Source organism: Lissotriton helveticus, chromosome 8, assembly GCF_964261635.1.
Source record: "Lissotriton helveticus chromosome 8, aLisHel1.1, whole genome shotgun sequence".
In the NCBI taxonomy this organism is placed as follows: domain Eukaryota; kingdom Metazoa; phylum Chordata; class Amphibia; order Caudata; family Salamandridae; genus Lissotriton; species Lissotriton helveticus.
In genome coordinates, this window is record NC_136069.1 from 1,010,933,362 (window position 1) to 1,010,957,865 (window position 24,504).

The 24,504-nt window shown below is 42.9% G+C and overlaps 1 protein-coding gene across 1 annotated transcript in view; it reads right to left on the bottom strand.

The window, feature by feature from the left end:
• The window catches only part of PHEX (phosphate regulating endopeptidase X-linked), a 1,501,811-nt gene that overhangs the window by 787,195 nt on the left and 690,112 nt on the right, over nucleotides 1–24,504 (bottom strand). Inside the window, exons 8-9 of the mRNA XM_078657844.1 lie at nucleotides 18,082–18,165; nucleotides 10,639–10,784 (exon numbers count right to left, since the gene is read on the bottom strand). Of these exons, the coding sequence (XP_078513970.1) occupies nucleotides 10,639–10,784; nucleotides 18,082–18,165 (230 nt within the window). The remainder of the gene's footprint in view (nucleotides 1–10,638; nucleotides 10,785–18,081; nucleotides 18,166–24,504) is intronic.

Below are 24,504 nucleotides of genomic sequence, written 5' to 3' on the forward strand. Positions count from 1 at the left end.
TTAGGGCCTGATTACAGTCTTGGCGGATGGGATACTCCGTCACAAATTTGACTCAATGTGGGAGCAACCAGAATCTTTATCCATCTGTAACGCACCTTCACCAAATTGACTTGGCAGGTTTGTACTGATCCACCACAGGACTTTGGAGCCAAAAGGATTCTAATTTGCAGGTTTCTGAGGATGTGGGGTATACTTTGACACATCCAAGGGTGCCAGGACCTCAGGAACAGCATTTGGGGGATCAAGACTCAATCCAGGAGAAACTATAATCAGGGCCAGGGCAGGTCCAGTTGGAACTGCTGTGCTGGGAACCATGTAACACAATTATTTTTCTGGGTACAAGTAAGAGCAGGTCCAGCCTTTCAATTCTCCTCACATATCTCATCAGCAGCAGCAGCTCTTCTACCTTCCACAAGTCCAGTAGTGTTCTGAAGAGGATGCCCAGAGGTGCCAAATATGTGCCTGGTACTAGTCTGTGCATTGGGGTGACTATTCTCAGCTCTGGGAGCAAGTTCATAACTCATCAAGAGGGCTATTCAGCTCCTGTGTGACAGGGAAAAGGTGCATTTCTAAAAGTACTTTTTACAAAATATGTATTACAAACCTGAGTTTACCAGTCAATTGGGTTAGTAATAACTATTTTTATAAAGAATAAACGTTGTAGGTGTTTTCTAGGTGGAGATAACATTATGAAATTTGATATTGTATCTGAATGCTTTCCTATGAAACAACTAACCCTTCCACAATGAAAATAGTTGTTGAGGCCTTTTAACTGTAAGAACCTTGTTAATTATTAAACCATTGCATGTCCTTCTTTTGACTATGAAATACCTTGCCTTTAGGGCACTAAGGGTACTTAAGGGGGACTTTTTGAAAGGGGGTGTAGGCTTGTCAAAAGGGATTATTTTGACAAGTCAAATAGGCAATCTTAAAACTTCACAGACAGTCTACAATGGTGGGGGCCTGCAGTCATGTTAGCACTGCCACTGTAGTGGGTGGCTCAATGGGTGCTATAGTCCACTAGTGACATTAAAGTTGCAGGCCTTGGGTATATTTTGTTCCCTATACCAGGGAATTATAAGTAAGTTAAATATGCCATTTCAAAAAATAGCCCATTTCAACATGTTTTAGGGTTGAAGAATATGTACCAGGACCTGGTTAGCAGAGTTCCAGTGCACAGTCAAAAAACCTGCCGCATCAGTCAAAACAATTGGGATGACCATTTTCCTCCATCAACCTGAAGTAATCTTTTTGTTTTTTTTACACTTTCCTTTTCAGGTCTTACCTACAGACCACTTAGGCTGTCTGTAGTTAAAGACCTACTGTCTACAATACAATTTGTAAAGTGGCATTTGGGTCAGCCCCTTGTGCAGTGATTGGATGACTTTATTGTCTATATCAGTTTGATATTTCTCAGTTGTCTCATATTTTAGTACCACCTCTGGGGCATGGCATCTTTAGCATTATTTTAACTAAATGAGTTGGATCTTTTCACTGCTGTCATTAATAAACTGTTTCATCATTTCGGTATTTGCACTCCATATGAGCGCATCACTTTCCTTGCTTTCTCACTTCATCTTTGCATTTCTGCTTTTGCGCTCCATATAAACACATCACTTTTCTTGATCTCTCTGCTCCTGGATGTCTTTATTCTTGCTTAATCACGTGCACCTTTGCATGTCCAGTCATCTCCCCTGTCAATCCCTTTCGTTTTGATTCAGTTAGTTTTAGTTTACTTGCTTTTACATGAGCCTGGCAGCTGCACACTGCTACTGGGCCACACACTTGTCCCCATTGCGTTGCATTCCAAGCATAATTTATTTTTTAAGTTACATAGTGACTTGGGCTCACCTCTACGTCCTCAATTATTTTTCTTGTTTAATAGAGGAAATATATTTAGGAATGTTGAGGTTGTGTAGTTTGAGGTACATAAGACTGTTTTTGTAACTTAGCGACAGCCTGCCCCAGCTGTTTGTATTACACTTGACATTCTTTTTTCTCAATTTTTAAAAGATAAGAAAATCAATCAACAAAGCATTGTTCTTGTTATGTGTGTATAGCTAGAGCCCTTATTCTTTAACAGCAACCCATTAGAGCGAAAGATATGTTGTGAGATTGCCCCTCCCCCACTGCTTTCCAATTCTATTTAGCGCCCATTCTAGACACACACTCTCAGGAGCCACGGGATGTGTTTTAACCAGATTCCACATTTCCAGGTTAACAGTTGCCTAATTCCTGTATTACCATGTTTTTTAAATGTTTTATTGGGAGTTAGTACAGCATCACAAAAGGGTTGGGCCATTTAACACTGCCTTCATACAAATAATTAACATACATAGGTATGTACATTGTTATAGGAGTACAGTGTCCCTTTTCTTCAAGCAGAAACTCGCTAAACTCACTAATACTTTTTATGGTGTGAGTGACAATCCACTAGATACAACCAAAATAAATCCCTCCATTCCTCACTACCACTTGTCAAATGACAAAACACATCCGTGATGGCTAGTGTACCCATTCAGAGTTGACATAACCAAGTAGTTTAAACTGGACTTCCCTTTTCGGAGTGTGGCCTGAACTTATTTGCAAATGCTTATCTCCTATGTGTAATGACAAAGACATGTTAAAATACTACGCAAGGAACACAGGTTCAGTCAGTGCTAGTGTTTCAGACTGTTTGTTCTAGGATTTAACCTCCAAATGGCCTCCAAGAGCTGCACACTTACTCACAAATGCATCCACAGAAATATTTGTATAAACCTTTGCAGATACAGAAAGAAGAGGGGGGGTTAGAATTTTTCAGAACTAGAATTTCAGCAGTAGACCAGATGATGCCCTGTTCTGCCAAACCCGTAATTTACCTGCCTTAGTTAGATTTTGGGGAACCATTTTGTTTTTTGACAGTAGGGTGCCGCTCGTTAAGGAGGTTGTGATCCCGTGTTGCTGCTGCCCGTTTGGAGCCCCGCTGGACTTTGGAATCTGCGAGGGGGAGAGCTGCTGCCAAAGGAGAACGGGACTGCGAGGTCCGGCAGGCTGTGCGTGACCCAGCGAGCACACCTGCCGCCTCTTCCCGTGTCTCCGCCCTCTGCCCTGTGTGTCTCTTAACTCCTCGCGGCCCCCGCTTCGCGGGAGCCGCTCGTTAAGGAGGTTGTGATCCTGTGTTGCTGCTGCCCGTTTGGAGCCCCGCTGGACTTTGGAATCTGCGAGGGGGAGAGCTGCTGCCAAAGGAGAACGGGACTGCGAGGTCCGGCAGGCTGTGCGTGACCCAGCGAGCACACCTGCCGCCTCTTCCCGTGTCTCCGCCCTCTGCCCTGTGTGTCTCTTAACTCCTTGCGGCCCCCGCTTCGCGGGTGCCGCTCGTTAAGGAGGTTGTGATCCTGTGTTGCTGCTGCCCGTTTGGAGCCCCGCTGGACTTTGGAATCTGCGAGGGGGAGAGCTGCTGCCAAAGGAGAACGGGACTGCGAGGTCCGGCAGGCTGTGCGTGACCCAGCGAGCACACCTGCCGCCTCTTCCCGTGTCTCCGCCCTCTGCCCTGTGTGTCTCTTAACTCCTCGCGGCCCCCGCTTCGCGGGAGCCGCTCGTTAAGGAGGTTGTGATCCTGTGTTGCTGCTGCCCGTTTGGAGCCCCGCTGGACTTTGGAATCTGCGAGGGGGAGAGCTGCTGCCAAAGGAGAACGGGACTGCGAGGTCCGGCAGGCTGTGCGTGACCCAGCGAGCACACCTGCCGCCTCTTCCCGTGTCTCCGCCCTCTGCCCTGTGTGTCTCTTAACTCCTTGCGGCCCCCGCTTCGCGGGGGCCGCTCGTTAAGGAGGTTGTGATCCTGTGTTGCTGCTGCCCGTTTGGAGCCCCGCTGGACTTTGGAATCTGCGAGGGGGAGAGCTGCTGCCAAAGGAGAACGGGACTGCGAGGTCCGGCAGGCTGTGCGTGACCCAGCGAGCACACCTGCCGCCTCTTCCCGTGTCTCCGCCCCCCTTTTTATAGAACGTTTAAGACTTGGTGCACCCACGCGTTAGCGGGACGCGTGTGCGGGACATATCCCGGGACAAAGCCCGGACTAAGGGCGGACCCTCTGAGACCCTCCGAGAACCATCGAGACCGGACTGGACATTACTCCCTGGTATTTACTTTTGGGCTCTTTGCTATCATATCCTTGTGTTTTTGTGCTTTTAGAACCCATTGTTTGTGGATGGTTACATTTTTCCTTTTCTTATCATGGCAGAGAAGCAGGGAGCGTCGCTAAATAAAACTCTTGATGATTATTTTACTAAAGCTTCCCCAGACATTCCATTGGAAACTGTCCTGGCAGAGCGTCGTGCGGATCGCCGCCGCTCTGTGGAAAGTCTGAAAAACCGGCGCATGTCCCCACTATCCTTACCTTCCCTGAATGTTAGTGTAAGTTCCCAGTTAACTGATGCTATACTCCACGCAACTGATAGCCAATCTGTGGAACCAGTTGCTATTACTCCTTGTATAACCAACTCTTTCCAACTGGACACGATTGGTTCTGATGTTAGCACACACACGAGTACTCCTATTGTTCCAAAATCTCCCACTCCCATACCATCAAAAACAGTGTGCAGTAAAGCAAAGAAACCTATGTTAGTTCCAAAGGTACATGGACCACCCCCATGTAAAAGAAGGCGAAAAGGGGGGGTCCTATTACAACCAAAAATAAGTCATACAGATTTTGGGAAAAAGAAGAAGACCCTTGTAGCTTGTACTGAAACTATTCCATCTGCTATTGAAGGGCCTATTACTATTGTATCCCCGCCATCGCCTGCTATGCTTATAGATATGGAGGATATTGCTGAAGTCTCTGTGATGTCTATAGTGCCCCCTATAGTTAGAGATTCTGCTACTTTAGACTCCATAGAAGGCCTAATTAACACCTATTCTGCATCAATTTTGGAGAGGTTGATTGAAGTAGAATTAAGACTAAGCTCACTTGAGCGTGCTCTGGGAAATAAGGGCGAGGCGAACCAAAAAATATTAAATCCAGAAACGCATAAAACATCTAGCGTGATTAAGCCCAGCCCAGCTGCTCCAGCTTCTCTAGCTCCACCAGCCAAATCTACTCTGTTGACGAATTCTTCTACTTTGGTGCCCAATGGGAACACTATAACTATTGTCCAGCCAACCCCGGCCCCAAAAAACTTAGAAAATAAAACGGCTTCTATACCACTTACTGCTGTAAATAAACCATCAAATAATACAGTTACTATGCCAAATGAAACCCAATCGGTGGAGGTGGGGGGACCAAAGCCAAGATGGGGAAGGCCCAAACCGGTACCAAATCCAGAACTACCACCAGAGGCAGTGCCCTTTGTGGTAGTCTTAACAGTGGTCCCGGTGTTACAAACTGGCAAGAGGGAGGATTTTGTACAGTTAAAAAACAAGATAACGCATTGGCTACGTTTATATAGGCCAATAGCACCCCATATAAATGGCGAAATAATCCATGTACGACGCCTTCAATGGTTGGGAAGTAGACCAAAAAATATCGAGGGCGACGTGGTGGTTGTAAATTTTAGGGATCCTAATGCAGTACAATATGTATTAAATTGGCCTATGGGCATTACAAGTAGCTGCATAATACCCAGACCGTTGACATATTTTTACCCTAGGTCTGTGGTTTTTCCCTTCCAGCATCAACCAGCCTCGCACACAACATCTCAAACCATACCTTGTTTTTATCAATCAGCTATGCAGAGGGCTGGTAACTCATATCAAACGATGCAACCACTTACTAGACCCAATTCTGTGGAGACTTTATATCCCTCAAACCCTGTACCAGCGCCTGATGTTTTTGGTTGGAATCATGTCCCCCATAGGCAAACCAACTCCAACAATGGAAGAATGGATCATCTAATGCCCTTTACTCCCTTGGAAACTTATAATAGATTTGACATTTTTAGCGGTTTGGACGACTGCGACTGATGCCAAATGTCCAAGGGGTATGATGGAAATGAGTTGGAGAATGGTAGACAGTCGGGGGGGGTGAAGTAGGATGTGAATCTTGTCTACACAGAGTTGGTGTTAACATTAGTGAAATCAAACCTTTGGGGAATGTAAGTTTGTTGCCCGTGCCAGTACCAATAACTGAGGATATCCTGTTATTGAAGGAAAATGCTGCATTTCAAAATGACTTGATGCCTATAGAATCTGACACAACTAGTCCAGAACACTCTATTATAGTACTTGGGGAGGTGGGAAATGTATTGATGGAAAAAACTTTGGAAATATGCCAGCCCATAAAATTGGTTTCCTGGAATATAGCTGGGGTATCAAAAAATCTAAGGGACCCTGAATGGGCAAGTTTCATTGATTCCTTTGACTTTTGCATGTTACAAGAGACCTGGTCAGTTGAAATTATACATAGGCCAGGATACAAATCTTATGGTGTTAGTGCAATGCCGTCTAGGAGTGGAAGACCCTCGGGAGGGTTGTTGATCTGGGTAAAAGTCAACTTAAGAGTGGACATAGAAGTAATGGACACCAATTCCCCTGACATATTGATTCTGAAAATCAATGCTTGTAAAGGGAAAAAACTTTATTTGGTGAATGTCTACAACAGACCAACACCCATCTCAAGAGAATCTCCTCTACTGATCCATCTAGATTTCCTATTGGGTAATTTGGACACTAGAGAGAATTATGTTATCATGGGAGGTGATTTCAATTGCAACTTCGAGCCCATTGTGGGGTTTAGTGATATCTTCTCAGAAGAAGACGAGGCAAATGGGATCCCTGCTCTAGATAACCCCAAACCAGTCAAATGTTCGCCCATGGCCCTCCAAATGACGAGATTATGTGCAGAACATTGCACTAGGGCATGCAATGGACGGCTACCGTCAGATATTTTGAAGAAGCATACCTTCTACAGAGGGAGATATACAAGCAATATTGATTTTATCATTGCCTCGGTGTCATCATGGGAATTTCTTCTTGACATGGAGGTAACGGTAAGGTTAGAAAGTGATCATTTCCCCCTAGTCCTCCAGATTGAGGACTCCATATTTGGAGGTATATTTTCTGCTCCGATTGGAGCAGGAATCAATGGTGACCAAAATGAGATCCACATTAGCAACAATAGACGTTCTCTTAAATGGCCACTAATACTGGACAATGGCGAAATTATATCAGAAATTTACAAACTCTTTGCTAGCATTTTTGGGGCATATCTAAATGACTTGCCAAAGGAGGAGAATGATAGTCATTTTACGAAGTTACACCAGAATTTTTTTGATGTTCTAAAGCCTTTAGTTACTAAAATGCCGAGGAAAGGGCAGCAGAAGACACATAATTTGCCACACAGTAAGCCTTGGTATACTAAGGACTGCAGGGAGTCCAAGAGGGCACTTTTAATCGCGATCAAATCAAATATACAACCAGACATTATGACAGCAAGAAATAACTATAGACTGATCCAAAAAACAAGTAAAATGGCATGGGAGGAGGCAAAATGGGCAGATCTGCTGTCTGCAGCTAAAAAACGTGATAACACAGCCTTTTGGAGGCTGATAGCGAATGGGAACCACCAAGGTAGAGTGGTCAAGGACGTCTATTTAGACGAACAGACCTGGATAACTCATTTTTCTAACCTCTATAAGAAATACGAGGAACCCATTACAGACAGAATTTTAAGCGATGCCATCCCGAGGGATACCTTGGATTTTACTCTAGGAGAAACAGAATTGGCAATAACCCAGATTAAGCCTGGCAAAGCCCCTGGGTTAGACAAAATTCCGGGAGACTTGTATAAACATGATCTAAAAATATGGGCTCCCTATATCAACTATCTGTGTAACGTGTTATCCCGTAATCTAGACTTCCCAGAGAGTTGGAAGGGGGCTGAAATTGTTTTAATCTATAAGAAGGGCGATAGGATGGATCCGTCAAACTATCGTCCAATAAGCCTAATGGATATACTACAAAAAATCTATACTAAACATATCCTATTTCGTGTTAATGATTGGTTGGAGGAAAAAGCAATTTTGTCAAGATACCAAGCGGGATTTAGATCCAAAGTTAGTACAATTGATCAAATTTTCCACTTTTGTTGTCTCTATTGGAAATACATTAAGATCAAAAAGGGCCAACTATATGTCGCGTTTGTCGACTTAAGGGCGGCATTCGATTTAGTCCCACGTAATTTACTGTGGGAAACATTGAACTTAGTAGGGATGCCACCCACCCTGATAGCGCAAATACAAGAGCTCCATAGAGACAACTTTGCGAGAGTACGCTGGGGCCCAAAAGGGGAACTAACACCCAAAATTCCTATCGAGCGTGGTGTGCGCCAGGGGTGCGTACTGGCCCCCACATTGTTTTCGCTATTTGTGAATGACATTCCCCTGCATTTGGAGGGATGTAAGAACGACTCTCCAAAGTTGAATGGCGAAAAAGTTACTTCCCTATTGTTTGCGGACGATACTATATTGATTTCGCAGACAAAAAAAGGTCTCCAAGCTCTCTTAAATTCTTTTAACGATTATTGCAATAAGAAAGGATTGGAGATAAATGGCAAAAAGACAAAGTGTATGGTTCTAAATCCAACCAAAATTGACAAAGGCTGTTTAATGTTAAATGGATTGAGACTGGAATCAGTCCCGCATTTTGGTTATTTGGGGGTAACATTGGATTCCAATTTCACATGGAAAGCCCAAATGGAAAAATGTAAGATGATTTTTAGTCAGAACACTAAACCTATTCTTAGAGAGCAAGGCCAAAGTACCAGTAAGGCCGTGTCCCCTGCGGTTGAACTTTTTAAATTTAAGGTTCAACCTGCAGTGTTATACGGTTCTGAAATCTGGGGCCCAGGGTCTAAAGATACCTTTAGGGTCTTGGATAATAACTTTTTGAGAAGTTTGGTCAGAGTCCCTAGAAGTACTCCTCTGGTTCCGCTCCAGCTTGATTTAAACTTTCGTAGAACGGACCATCATATTATTCTACGTCCCTTACTGCTATGGATCAGGCTGTGGCGCGTACCCGAGTTGCAAGTATATAGAGCAGGGCTCATAGAAATCATGGAGCTTGATAGCTTCAAGGTGATATCCTGGACCATACATGTTAAATTTTGGCTTACCCTACTAGGTCTAACGCATTACTGGGAACATCCAGATTTACTTCCACCTCATTCAAAAACTATGGTAAAAAAGTGCTTTTGGACGTACATTACGGATATGACCAAAAACGCTTTATCTAGTGGGTCACTTGTAACAAGGTTTCTTACCTTTAAAAATGATCCATTCTTCGAGACCTTTTTGGATGAAATAGAACCACCTCTAGCAAAGACCTTATTTCTGAAACTCAGATATGGCAATCTCCAAATCGGTTCAACATTGGCACGTTGGTCTGGCGGTGCAAACTCGGCAGACCACGCAGAAGATGAATTATGTACCATGTGTGGATGTAATCAAATAGAAAATGAGCTACATATCCTCTTCTTCTGCCCAGCATATGCAAAGGCTAGAAGGAGATGGATCAAACCAATATGCTTAACATTAGGATTAAGATCATGTTCCCAGGCTCTAAGGATTCTTTTGACTAACACTAGTCAACCTATTGTATTTAGTGTTAGCAGATTCTTGCATAGCATTTTTTTCCAACAAAGAAGATTGGGCTACAAATTGTAAAAAGCAGTTATGTTAAAATCATTGCCTATTAACAACAGAGGGATAATTGATGAAATATTATTTCTGTTGTCCCAGACTGTTTCTACTAGATTGAATAGTTTTTATGATGTGTTAAACTTTTAGCCTTTATCTAAAATTGATATGAAAACTGAATGAATTTATACGGCAAGTTGTGTATTTTAAAAGTATGTTTTAGTGTATTCATGTATTGTGCTTTTATGGTATTCATGCCGAAATAAAGATTTTCAGACTCAGACAGTAGGGTCTCAGTTCCTCCACCATTGGAAACATTTAGCCCCTGGCCTATCCTCTACTGGCTTGTGTATCTCACAGCCCACTCTATTTGATCTCAAACTTCCTTTGGATTCTTCAGTGATTAGATTTGTATTCATATCTAAGGCGTTATAGCAGACACATCTAGGTCTAGACCTCAAAGCTCTGGTCTTTTCTGATTGATCAAAGATGCATGGTTTGAACTCTTGCCTGTAAAAAGAAGGACTTCCACTAGATTCTTTCTTGCATTGCAATACCAGTGACAGTGACATAAGTCCTGCACTGGTCCATACTCACAAGTTACCTTTCTGAGTTCTTATGAACAGTTGTTCCAAACGTTATGTGCAACCATAAGCATATTTCCAACCCACCATTTTAACCTAGTCCACCTCAGCTTTGTTTGTGGTTTATCTACGTGCAAACAAGCATTATATGTATAATATTACATGGCAATACATTTTTCTAGTTGTGCTGCTTCCTCTGGTAAATTTATTTCAAAATGTTAGTTTAACAGATCCACATTTTAGGTGTTAATTGCATACTTAATAAATTCAACAATTCAGCCTATTACAGTATTGTAAGATCTGCTAATATTCATTCTATATGACTAGTTTTTTAACACAAAAATGAACAGTATTCTGAAGTGATGAGAGGTGATTAAGGTTCTCAATTATTCTGTTACAGTAAAGAAGCATCAGAAAATCACAGGTAAGGAAAACAAAATAACATACTTTTTCCTCTCAGATGAAAGTATTCGAAATAGATCTTTGAAATACTGAGGTACTCGAACAATCACATTTTCAGAATTGTTGATGTCCTTAAGCTCGGGATAGATATTCGTATCTATTACTTTTTTGATGTATAACAACCAATCAAACTGCAAAAAAAAGAAAAAATAATGACAACTTTATATTTTGATAGACATCCTTCATTTTGTATGATGATCTTCACATGAGACTTGACAGTGGGGATTAGCAAACTACATTCTTGCTTGCTGCATCTATTTTAATTTTATTGTTTCAAATCTCACTTGGGAGTACATTCTGAGACACTCTTGTATTGGGCCAATAAGGGATAAAATAGCAACTTGTTAACAGGTTGTGACATTAGAAGCAACAACTCTGATGAGCTGAGGGCTACAGAAGTGGACAGTGATAGGAAGAGGAAAGGAGAGATATGGCTTATAAGCAGGAAATCAGAAACTATGACATTAGAAGAAGATTCATATAATGGGCAGGGATATGGACAGTTATAACTATAAGAAGGAAGCTAGTTGTCTATTCATTGTGAAGGTTGATGGTCCGGGAGAACTTCCAATTCAATTCTGAAACCAACCTACCTCATGCATATTATTAATAAGGTAGGTCCCACAATCTGACTTACTGCAATTGGAGGCCATCAAAGAGATAGTGACTGCTGGGGTCAGCAGGCCACAATGTCTGTGATGATTTTTTATAAAAGCTTAAAGGCATCAGGAAGGGGAAGAGGTCCCAAGATGCCCCCTTCCCTTTTGCAAATGGGTTGCCTCTTCCTTTGGGGTGTCTGTAAAATAAAAACAATGTTTGCAACCAGATTTCTGTAATAAAACATTGATACATTAGGTCCTGATTTGCTATTTGGAAGGGACACCTACAACACGCCTCTTCCAGACAGTTGAAAAAGCCAAATCAGAGAGATACAGATAAATAGAAGAGGCACAGACCCTTACTTACACCAGAGAGAAAAACGGAAAAGAGCTAGTTGGCACAAAGCACAAATACAAAGGTTGAAATACTGTGGAATGGATTTGTAAGATCAGTAGTACCAAAATCAAAGGATAAATGACAAGCATTGGAAATGCAATAGGTCTCGGATTTATTTGAGTTCGAGCTAATGGCATTGTAAATGGCAATGTCTTTTAGCCATGTGTTATGGAGTGTATGCATGTGCTGTGTAATGGAATTATGTGGTTTGGATTGGAATTGTTCACCCTGCACACTCACACACTGTTCACCCTGCACGCTCACACACTGTTTACCCTGCACGCTCACACACTGTTTACCCTGCGCGCTCACACACTGTTTACCCTGCGCGCTCACACACTGCTCACCCTGCGCACTCACTACTCTGCACTCACTACTCTGCACTCACTACTCTGCACTCACTACTCACTACTCTGCACTCACTACTCACTACTCTGCACTCACTACTCTGCACTCACTACTCTGCACTCACTACTCTGCACTCACTACTCACTACTCTGCACTCACTACTCTGCACTCACTACTCTGCACTCACTACTCTGCACTCACTACTCTGCACTCACTACTCTGCACTCACTACTCTGCACTCACTACTCACTACTCTGCACTCACTACTCACTACTCTGCACTCACTACTCAGCACTCACTACTCTGCCCTCACTACTCACTACTCTGCCCTCACTACTCACTACTCTGCACTCACTACTCTGCATTCACTACTCACTACTCTGCCCTCACTACTCACTACTCTGCCCTCACTACTCACTACTCTGCCCTCACTACTCACTACTCTGCACTCACTACTCACTACTCTGCCCTCACTACTCACTACTCTGCACTCACTACTCACTACTCTGCACTCACTACTCACTACTCGGCACTCACTACTCTGCACTCACTACTCTGTACTCACTACTCTGTACTCACTACTCTGTACTCACTACTCTGTACTCACTACCCTGCACTCACTACTCTGCACTCACTACTCTGCACTCACTACTCACTACTCTGTACTCACTACTCTGTACTCACTACTCTGTACTCACTACTCTGCACTCACTACTCTGCACTCACTACTCTGCACTCACTACTCACTACTCTGTACTCACTACTCTGTACTCACTACTCTGCACTCACTACTCTGCACTCACTACTCTGCACTCACTACTCTGCACTCACTACTCTGTACTCACTACTCTGTACTCACTACTCTGTACTCACTACTCTGCACTCACTACTCTGCACTCACTACTCACTACTCTGTACTCACTACTCTGCACTCACTACTCTGCACTCACTACTCTGCACTCACTACTCTGCACTCACTACTCTGCACTCACTGCTCACAACTCACTACTCACTACTCACAACTCACTAGTCACTACTCACTCACTACTCTGCACTCACTACTCTGCACTCACTACTCCCATGATTATGTAAGGCACAATTGGCATGAAAGCTGATCAAATGTCTGCCATGTCTAGATCACCCCTACACACTGAAAGCGGGAAATGTATATTACACAATGTATGCTGTAAAGGAGCACATTAGTAATTAGTAATTAGTATAATATGGGTAGGCCGGCAGTTTCAATGGGCATTGAGTGGAGCCATGTTACAGAATGTTAACAGTGATAACAGTGTGAATGCAAAAGTTAAAAATTGACGACAACTTATGATCCAGGGTCGTACATTTGCAACGATTACGAGAGTAAAATCAAGCTGTGAAATTTGTATAGTCCCATGCCTGTTGGTATGACAATATAGCACAGTGGCATAAAGTTAGGACAACAGGGCAGCAAGACAGTACAGCCCATAGGTACGTAGCTAAACAATATGTCCCCTTAACAGATATGCCAGCAATTACGTAAGTATAAAACCAGTACTGAGTGGTTACAACAAAGATGACAGGACTCAAGGCTGGCATGTTATTACAGTATACATCCCAGGGCCTTCTGTTGGCAGATAATGTTCCAGGGTCATAAAGCTATAACAGACTGACCACAGACTGTCGCAGTTACAACTGTATAATCTGGGACTGTGCGCACACAACAGAGTGACCTCAAAGATGCAGTTTGAACTATGCTACCTATCCCTTCCCTGCTCCAACCTGTTGTGAAATAATAGTAGTGTAGCATAGTGTAGCACATAGTCAGTGAGAGATGGTTCACACAAGAGGATTTACCTGCGCAGGAGATAAGCCAGTTCCTGTGCCAGATCCACGTTCTCCTCCTCATTCTCCTCGCCACTACCGTGGCGACCTGTGGACCGGCCCTCCGGCGGTTCCCCGGCACCGCCACGACTCGTGCTGCTACTGCGTAACCCCATCGCCCATGTCTGAGGGAAAGGACATCCACTCAACCTGGCCTCAAAGTGACAGAATCTCTACAACACTGATAGTAGGATATTTACAGAAAATGCTACCTCGTGGCGGTACACGTTATCGACTGCTGTCCTCACTACATGATATCTCGCCGTGAACTGGTAGGAACTGAAGCCACGTGACACTCAAGCTCCCTTTCGGATACTTTACAACATTTACCCGTGACCCGCTAGCCTGGAATAGTCCCGAGGCTGCCTGGCCATCATCACACTTTCAGTAAATACTACCAACCGCCCACACACGATTTTAAACGATCCCAATCCACCCCAAACCGTGTGGTATCTGCTACAGCTCACCCACCTTAGATGTTTGGCCTCCCTTGCTTATGAGCAACAATCGTTCCGATCCTGACATTGATACCAAACTTACACTCTTGAAGTAACTTTCACTAAACGCATGCCTAAGCAACACCAACACAGAACAGATAATACACTAAATTAAAGCTCGATCTCTATTCCAAAGGACAGACACTAAAGTACCACCTACATAGCTGTAGGCAGTACAGTCAAGACACTCGTCTGATATAGTGCAATCAGAGCCCAGAATTTTGAGGGACAAAACGCAGTGTAATAATGTCTTACGCTTATGCAACGACACTAATTCCCTGTTGCTTTTATTCAGCCTGACACCTATCAGTACACAACGCACCAAAATACATTCACTGATGTCTGTTTTATAGTCGACTCTAACACAGAAAAAGTCCGAATGTTCTACCTACCAATCATAATAGAGGTAAATAGCCCTTATCAACCAATCGGAACAAAAAGGTAATTAAAACGTAAAACGCGACCAAAACTAAAAACACCACCTACAACCCAGCTAGCCTACGAGGGCAGAGGACGCAGGGCCGTCTGAACACGACCGACCTCCTCTAGGAACGAGGAAACCCAAGTGACCCTGAACTTCAAAGTCTTATCTAATCAGAGCAAATGGGCTAGTGGCCCGAGAAACAGCGCCGCAAGCGATCGACAGAACAAGCAGCTGGATCCTAGATGACGGTCGTACGGGGTGCGCGCGCACGGTGTTTACATCTTTTTCACTGGGCGCTGAACGGTACAGTCTGCTTCCGGGTCACGTGACGGAGTAGGGCTAGCGTGCTAACTGCTGCTTTTAGGATTGGACGGTGCTGTTGCTTGTCAAGTGTGTGCTGCACCTACAAAGTGTAGAGGGAGAGGGAGGGAATTCGGAAAAGAAGACTCGAAACCGGCCGACGCGGGAATCGAAACCAGTGGTGCGCGCGCACCAGAGGAGCGGGGAGCACGATAACACGCCGAGACGAGGTAGGAGATGTGTGTGTGTAAGGGGGGGGTTCTGTGTGTGTATGCACGGCGGCGGCGGGGGGGGGGGGAGTCTGTATGTGTGTGTATGCGCGGCGGGGGGGCTGTATGTGTGTGTATGCGTGCGTGTGAGTCTGCTTCTCAGGAGCCATGGGAGACAGGAAGCGCGCGCGACCTGATCCCAGTTCCAAGGTTGCGCGTGCACCTCGCTTGTCTCCTGTCTCCCTTGACTCCGTAAAAGCGAGAATGATTACAATAGAGTCTCGGAACGACAGATTGCTTCGCAATCTGTTCGCAGTTCCGAGACCTAAAAAAGCATAAGAGAGAGACGCTTGTGAGGTGCTGTATAGAATGAAGGAAGTATGGCACAGAATAACAGTTTTCATTGCAAGGGCTGGACATAACACAGATTTAAAAAGCTAAATAATAATGTTACACTTGAGACAAGATTGTCAGAAAGTACCTAATGTAATTGCTACACAGTGTTTCCAGAGCTGCGTAAGGATTTTGAGATACAGCTAGTTAGAGTTATAAAGTCTCATTCTGCAGACCCCATAATCATGTTTTGACTAGTAACATGAGTTACTGGATGAATCGGGATTACAAGATGTACAGTGCCTATGCTCATCTGTGGTGTTTCACCCAAAGACTTCACGTTCTGAAAGCAGTTTGAGGTTAAATATCATAATATCATAGAAATAGAATCAACAAGTCCAGGGTAATTTCTCTTTTCTAATCAGACCCTGAGCATCCCACTTGTAATTTATGGTAAATTTCCACCCGGCGTTACCGATACCTCTGATATCGCTTACTCCTGGGATGTAGTTACCAAGCCACTTGTAATGGATCCCATAAGCATAAATGATAATAACATATTAAACTCTGTGCAAATGCACACATAGTTTATGCCATGTTGATTTGCTATGTGTAGCAATTATTACAATGCATATTCAACCAGAACAAGGATAAATGGGAATACATACGTGCACTGGGATAACATCACAAAGAATAGGTCTTATCACTATTAGCAGTGCTATTTTAGTCTGCCAAAATGTTGCAAAATGTCTAATTCTGTGAGTCATCAAGCGTTGTTTTCCTATGCTAGTCATGCTGTGCTGTTGGAATAACATGGACTTTGATCACTAGTCTGTAGATATAAATGTGCAGGAAATGTTTATTAGTATATTTTCTCTAAATAACAGACTTTATTGAGCCACATTAATTTTCTCTGGCATGTAAAATATATATATATGCGGATGCACAGAGTAATATGTTAATATCATGATTGCTGAGTCTGCGAGGGACCATAAACGTAGAGTGCAATATGGTATTTATTACCTTTGGTGAGAGTGGGGAGGTAGCATGATGTGCAGGGACTAGAACCAAAAATATGTACACACGTCCAGAGCAAAAGGGGTTACATCTGTGCAGTGAGTAGCACAATAACCAAGCTTTGTGTCTGGACCCTGTTGTTTTTCTCTGTTTCTCGATTCTCGAATGGAATCTGTTAGACAATAGGCATTGGGTCCTTGCTATGTACTGTGATAATAATAAGGAACTGAACTTAGCACCTTAGTAATTAATGAGTGAAAGAAACTTTATGGGTATACCTGATCCATATAGCATGTTTTATTTGGCTGCATTTATTTTCACTGGCATGGCATAAATAAGAAGATGTGCAGAGTGTAATATGGCATTTATTACCATTGCTTAGAATGGGGAGGGGCCAAGACTTATGAGAGGCGTTACTTCAAGAGGGTCATGATGCTCCTCGCTTTCCTTAACCGCATGCGCGCTAGAGGGTTTTCCCGCTGCGCGTGGATTTTTAAAAAACCCGCGTTACGTGACAAAGCCAGCTCGTCATGCGCGTAGCGCAGGTAACGCCCATAACGAGCTGGCTTTGTCATGCGCGCTGAAGGGGTTAACACTAATAACACATACCATATTGCAATCTATGCATCTGCAAATATGGTTTATGCCATGACATTTATTCATGTCTATTTGTATTAAAAATTGTTATTTTACCAAACCCAGGCTGCAAGAGGCAAGGTTTGTGCAGACAGGTAAAGTCGCACTGAAGTGTCCAGATTTTTTAGGAGAGTTGTTTGCCTGTGGACAGCAACTGTTACAATCTGTGATGCAGTTAACAGTGTTTTTTCTTGTATCAATTTCGCATTGCTATAGTAAAAACTGGTATTCGGCCTTCGCTCTGTAGAAATAAATGTATGAATGTGTGTTTTTTAGTGAAGTTGCTCCATATAACATATACATATACCATATACATATATAACATACACAAAACAGTTTAAAACTAAGATTATTGACATGTATCAAACAGCAATATGCATTATTCTTTAACATGGACAATTGCCATTTGCATATTATGATTGCAGTTCTGTCAACATTTCTAAAGTAGACACATTCTTCACGTACCAAAAATGTACCTTATACTGGCCATTCAAACATGAGTATCACCATTGAATAAAATGACAGACGACTAGACGAGAGCAGAAATTCCTGCTTATTTTAAGCACTACTGCAATAACATGCAAACTGTGCCTCCAAGAGCAGAACCATGTGTCACGTGTCTTGCAGCTATTTAATGGATATGTTCAATATTAATATTTTTTGCTCTATGTTTTTGAAAGAAAATGTTGACATACAGGTTGTTTCGTTTACATATTATTAGACTACAGACATATTTCCAGGTTCTAGTGTTCTCTATTGCAAATCCTTAGCCGCTGTATGATGGATTTTATATTATAAACCTCACCTCTGGGACCATGCTGCTCAGCTCGGATATATTCATTTTGTTATACATGGTCTCGCTGGTCCTATTCTCGTGTGGAATCATGATCTATGAAACACAAAGGAAACATGTATTAATCTATACTGAAAAACAAATGTCATATGGGCTTGTATTTTATCAGAACCCCTTTGTCTTGCAATGAATTATAAACTAGCTTTGTAATGGGAAAATGACTAAGTTTTTTGCACATACTCCTTAATGTTTTGCATCAGATAAATGGCATTAAAAATACAATTGAGAAAGCCAGCAGGGCGGACGTTGACTTTTTATCATGTTTTTCAAAATATATATATATTTTTGGGTTAGCTGCTGAGCATTCAGCAATCTAAAAAAAGCTCTAATATTTAGCTTTGTCAATTTTGTTTAAGCCATGTGTAGTGACTGCACTTCATCTTCCTTCCCCATAGTCTCCTGCCCAGCCCTGTAGAATGTTGACCTCATGATGATGTATTAGAATGCTACAGAGCTCTAGGATTTCAGTTGAGCGTTAGGGCTGAGCTGGTACCATCCTGCTCCTGGTGGGGTTATTATTTCCTTTACTATTACTTAATGAATGTACTACTATCCTGTACCATCCTATTTCAAATAAATATTCTTCATCAACTACTTGGATTCCTGATCATCCTTCACCACACCCTATTTTGGCGACGCTTTGGGCCTCCTCCTGAAACGGACCTTCAGTTATCTACTTCAGCCTCCTACCTACAAGGACTTTTACTTTCAAGCAACCACAAGGTAATGAACTTCGACTTCTTTCTCAAGCATACTGGCCAGCCCTACCAGTGACCAATCCACCGGTCGCCCTCTTCCTTAAACAGTGCCAGTCCCTGCTACAACTTTACCTTATCAGTTCCTGATTTCCTGCCTAAGAACAACACCTATGTCCTTCCTGATATCTTCAGAGTGTGTTTATTCTAAGCGCAGTTTACATCAGTAACTTACCTTCCTGCTGTTTTGCCTCATGGTAACCTTCTATATTCCTGCTTTGTTCTGCCTTCATGATATGAATGCCCTTTTTGTGTAACCTTCCACAGCAACTGACAATTCCAGACTGCTTAATTGAAAGAATTCCCAAATGAATTTATTCTTACCTGTTAAGATCACCTGATTACTTCAATTTTATTCAAAAAACAGTTTTGAATGGCAGCGTTCATTTTTCGCTACTTGTTTTCTGCCTGCTGTTTCATCATTTACCTCGAGTTCAGTATGAAAGCCTAGTTTTTTCATCTTAACTTTACATTGCCATGCATTTAAGAAGAGCAGCATGCATCTACACATTACTCTATTTAAGGGGGTTTTCTTCCGATAACTACAAGCTGCGCATCTTATAGGAACAACTTTGGGGGATTGTCACTTGCAGCCGCGGTCGGCAGTAGGAGTTCCTACAGGGCGGTGACGTGGGGAGGGGGAGGGGCAGGGTGGGGGGTAGTAATGTATGGATTACAGAGTTTAACAGGTAAGTAAACATATAAATAAATAAAACGAATTTCGTTGCGTGCACTGCATCACCAAATGCGATGCAGTGCGCACAACGAAATTCGTACGTAACCCCTGATAATTATTGTTCTTCTAAAGTAATGCCATGTTCTGTTCAATTTTGCGCAAAGTTTTCATTCTGACATTGTATTTTCCTGGCATTCTTGATTATTACTCCTTTCGGGTGTGGTTTTCCTCACTCTTCTTCTTAACACTTTCATGTGTTGGAGATCTTTTATGCTCTCCTGTTGGAGTAATTTTCTTGCTATTATTTGTTATCTGGTTTTTCTTTTCATTATTCAACGTTCTTTGATTCATGCATCCATTCCAGTATGGCCAACTGGTGTGCCTCACTGTATCTTGAACGTTTATTGATATATGTGTTACTTTACATCCTTCTGTGCATTCTTCATTTTGTTTTCCTCTTTCTCTTTCCTATTTTGTTGTTGAAGGAGAAGATGTCCTGTCTTCCTTCTTTCATCCTTGCTTATCTTTCTTCTTTCTTCCTGGCTCAATTCTTGTCCTTCTCAGTGCACCCTAGCACTGTTTCTTTCATGTTTTCTAGTTTTTTGTTCATGTGTTGTATACCTGTTCCACCTTATGCTTTCATTGCTTTCTCCTATTCTCATTCTTGATGTTCTTTTCTTGTTGTTCTTTCCTTTAGTGTTTTCTTATTCTTCTCTACTTTGTCTACTTTGTCTTCTTCTTACTCCTCAGTGGAGAGAAAGATTCCTTGCTGAAGAAGGGGAAGCATTTGTTGGAGTGTTACCATATGAAAATTGTCCAACTGAATGTATAGATTTAGCTCTCGGACATCTAATATAGGGCTGAGATATCCGTCCTTTTTGGAAATTAGAAAGTAGAGGAAGAACACCCTTGCTCCCTGGTATGGTAAAGGTACTGGTTCTATAGCACCTTTCTGCAACAAAGAGAGAGCCTCTTTGTTTGGAAGGGTGAGATGTTCTTGTGACATGAGGTGTGACCTTGGAGGAATGTTTGGTGGACTGCTTGTAAGCTCCAGGCAATACCCAAATTGGATAATTTGTAGAACCCATTTGTCTGATGTAATCGTATTCCAAATGGGTAGAAATTGGGAAAGACATCCCCCGACAGGAGTGGAATGGTCGGGGGATAGGAAAGGAAGTCACTGTTTGGTGTTTGCAGGGGAAGTGCGTGTTGTGTTACCTCTGCCTCCTCCCTTGCTGTTGTTTCCTCTATATCCACCTCTAAAATAACCTCTTGAAGAGGGCGACTGATTTTTGCCCTTGTAAGAGGAGGAGGGATTGTCTGTAGACACATTTTTTAAGTCGCCCCTGTAAAATGAGCAACAAAAAGGATCCTCTATTGTAAGGTGATTGTAAGACCCCCATGGACTTGGCAACCTCAGTATCCTTTTTCAACTTTTCTAGTGATGTATTGGCAGCTGGACCAAAGAGGTGTTCTTTGTCAAAGGGTTGATTAAGAATAGAGGCTTGCAACTAAGCATGTCTACAGAGCAGTACACTAGTGTTTACTGTTCAAGCAGCTGTGTCTGCCTGATCTAGAGCACACCTGATAGCGGTATTAGTTATTAATTTTCCCTCCTGAATAAGGCCACTAGTTCTAGACTTTTTCTCATTAGGAAGAAATTCAATGAGCTTTTCGAACTCATCATAATGAGCTCTATCATACCTTCCCAATAGTGCTTGAGCATTGGCCATACGCAATTGACTAGCTGCTTGTGACGCTACCCTTTTGCCCGAAGAGTCAATTCATTTGGACTCTTTATCAGGAGGAGGGGTTTCCTCTATTGTTTGCAAATTAGTTCCTTTACGAGCACTGGAAACTACCAGAGAGTCCAAGAGTAACTGCCCATTGACATATACGCTTAGAGACCCCGGTGGTTATAACGCGCTATACAAATTAAATAAATAAATAATAAATAAATATACAGGGTCATTAGGTACAGATTTGTACTTCTTCTCTATCCTTCGTGTGATGATTCTAGCTCTAACAGGATCTTATCAGATGTCATCAGTATGTTTAAGCATACCCTTTAACATTGGTAATGTTTGAGTAGCCCTTTGAGATTAACTTAGTGCGTCAACAAAAAAAATCCTCCTCTAAAGCCTCTTTATGAAGCTCTACTCCATGATATTGTGCAGCTCTATTAACGAGCTCAATATATCCAATGTTATCATCTTCAATATATCCAATGTTATCATCTGGAGTATAAGGTCTGGATGGATATAGGTTGTGTCACTATCTGGTTGAGGGTCAGCATTATAATTATCCCATGGGTCAGTATCCTGTGGTGTGTAGTCATCTATATCCCCATTCTCTGTATCCTGTGGGTGGAGGAGAATGTGTAGGTGTAACAAATACATTTGGTTCAATGGTTAAAGAAGGTGGAATGTATGGTGGAGAAGGGTTAGTACCCACATTTTTCCTTTTAAGAGGAATGTGGTAATCTTCTTGTAAGCCCATTTTTCTCTTCTCAGTAAGTTTGGCATGAATATGTCCAGTTTCTGGATTAATCGCAATCTCCTTCTGTTTCGGATCCGAAGGTGGAATATCTGTCTGAGGCTCTTTAGTTGAAGTACTTTCCATAGGTGCTGGTTATGGAGTGGAAAGTTTTGGCTCCTAAGTATTCGACTCTGAAGATTTAGACTTATAGACCGGTGGCACAGAAATAAGAAGGGCTTGTATTTAGACGCCGAAGGTTTTGGGTCGGCACCAGGGTGGGGATGAGTGAGCTAAAGAATGATGATGGATTAAACCCAGATCAGTTGACTGGGGGTGAGTGCTTGCAATGTTTAACACTCCGTCCCTCATCCCCTTTGGTTTTGCTTTGTTCACCCTAAGTTGGCAGGGTATGCCCAGACGTGGGTCCCTTGCTCACTTTGCCATTGGATTCAAGCTAGCCTGGCTGATGAAGGCTGATTAACCAGAAACCGGTCCCAGGATGCTTCTTTCCGGTCCAGGGAAGACATGGCTTGGCAGTTCGGGCTGGACTGTTCCCATGAGGCACAGGGCCAGACTGATTTGCATATGGCCATGTCTGAACTGAGGTGGCGGAGTGAGCTAAAGAATAGTGATGGATTAAACCCAGATCAGTTGACTGGGGGTCAGTGCTTGCAATGTTCAACACTCCGTCCATCGTCCCCTTTGGTTTTGCTTTGTTCGCCCAAAGTTGGCAGGGTATGCCCAGACGTGGGTCTCTTGTTCACTTTGCCACTGGATTCAAGCTAGCCTGGCTGATGACGGCTGATTAGCAAGAAACCAGTCCCAGATGAGTTGACTAGGGGTGAGTGCTTGCAATGTTCAACACTCTGTCCATCATCCCCATTGGTTTTGCTGGGGACGAGTAGAACCCGAACTGGAAGGCTGTTGTTTAAGATTTGGCACAGAACTTGAAGGCGGGGTGCTCAAAACCTTTTCTCGGTGCCGACCTTGGCCCAAAGGCAGAGGAGTGACTGAAGCCTTTTTATGGAGGAGATGATAGGGGAATGAAGTCTCTTTACTCACAATCCGTTGTCCCGGTGTGAGAACTTCAACATCGGAGTCAGCCTCATCCTCAGAGACAGAGATGTGTTCCTCTTACATTTCGGCTTCCTGCCCTTATGGTTCTTCGTGTTAGGACTCCTCTCCGAGGAGATCTGGCGTGGAGCTACTTTGCTGGTACATTTCGTGACGTCAAGCCCGACGGTCCCAGAGCATCTTCTTCGATTGAAACGACAGACACCTGTTGCAATCCTTCTCATAATTTTCCAGTGCTAGGCAGAGGTTGCACACTTCATGCAAGTCAGTGCACAGAAACTTAGTGCGACACCCTGGACAGAACTTGAATGGAGTCCATTCCATTGACTGCTAAGGACCCCGGCGCGGGTAGGCCCAATGGCCTTCCACAAATCTTCCGATGGAAGGTTTTCGAGTGTAACTGATATGTGGAGAATGGGAAACGCGATTGATAAACAATACCTTCAAGGGTAGTGGATTGCACGTCAAAGGGAGCCCGAAGAAATTGTGCCGAACCGGAGTGCAACAATTCACATCCAAACCCGAAGGGGGGAAAAAAAAATCTAACAATGGAGTCGATGCCCATGCGCACTGTCACCAAAAGGAGGAGTCACCTACCTCGTGGCTGGAAAGAATTCTTCGTAGAAAAACAAAGTGCAAACATCCGGAACCAACACTAGATGACGATCTGCACGCAGCATATGATCTACAGCTCATATGCCTCGAACATAAATTTTAACTGCATGTTTCACTAAAGAGTGTGCATTAATGAGCCCACAATGTAACAACTTTTCCAGCACTTGGTCCAGTGATGAATGACTCTCCTTGGTATGATTTGTGCCATTCCTACTGTCCCTAGTCTCCCTAAGACTGTCTCCTAGAAAAGCTCTGCCTTTTTGCATTAAATGGTCATTTGTGTACCTAATAATGTTTACCTTCGGTGGTGAACTGAAACATTCTTCCTCATTATTCTACCCTGCAGGATGGCTGTGTACGGTTGGTGCATGGATGGGCACAAACAGGTTTGCCTTTGGCAAGCCCATGCTCCAGCTGCACAGACACACAGCAGACTGTCCTATATGAGCTGACGTCTTGATGGAATCAAAGCTGTGAAATTGAAAGTCTTTCCTACAGAGATTAGTGCAGTAAATTAACAAAATAAGGGGTTTTCTTTTTGTCACATAAATTATGGTTAAAGCTTTAGAAGGCTAAAATGAGAACACATTGTCTATGAGTTCTCAAGTACCTTTCTCATACATGTCAGGAAAACAATGTGACATGCAAACTGAACCATGTAGTTTTAACACCAGCATTAGTCTACCTAGTGATCATCTGCAGCTTCATCACACAGTTCAAATGAGCTACTAGAATACTAAAATATGACAAATGTGTGGAACACTGAAATACCATCTT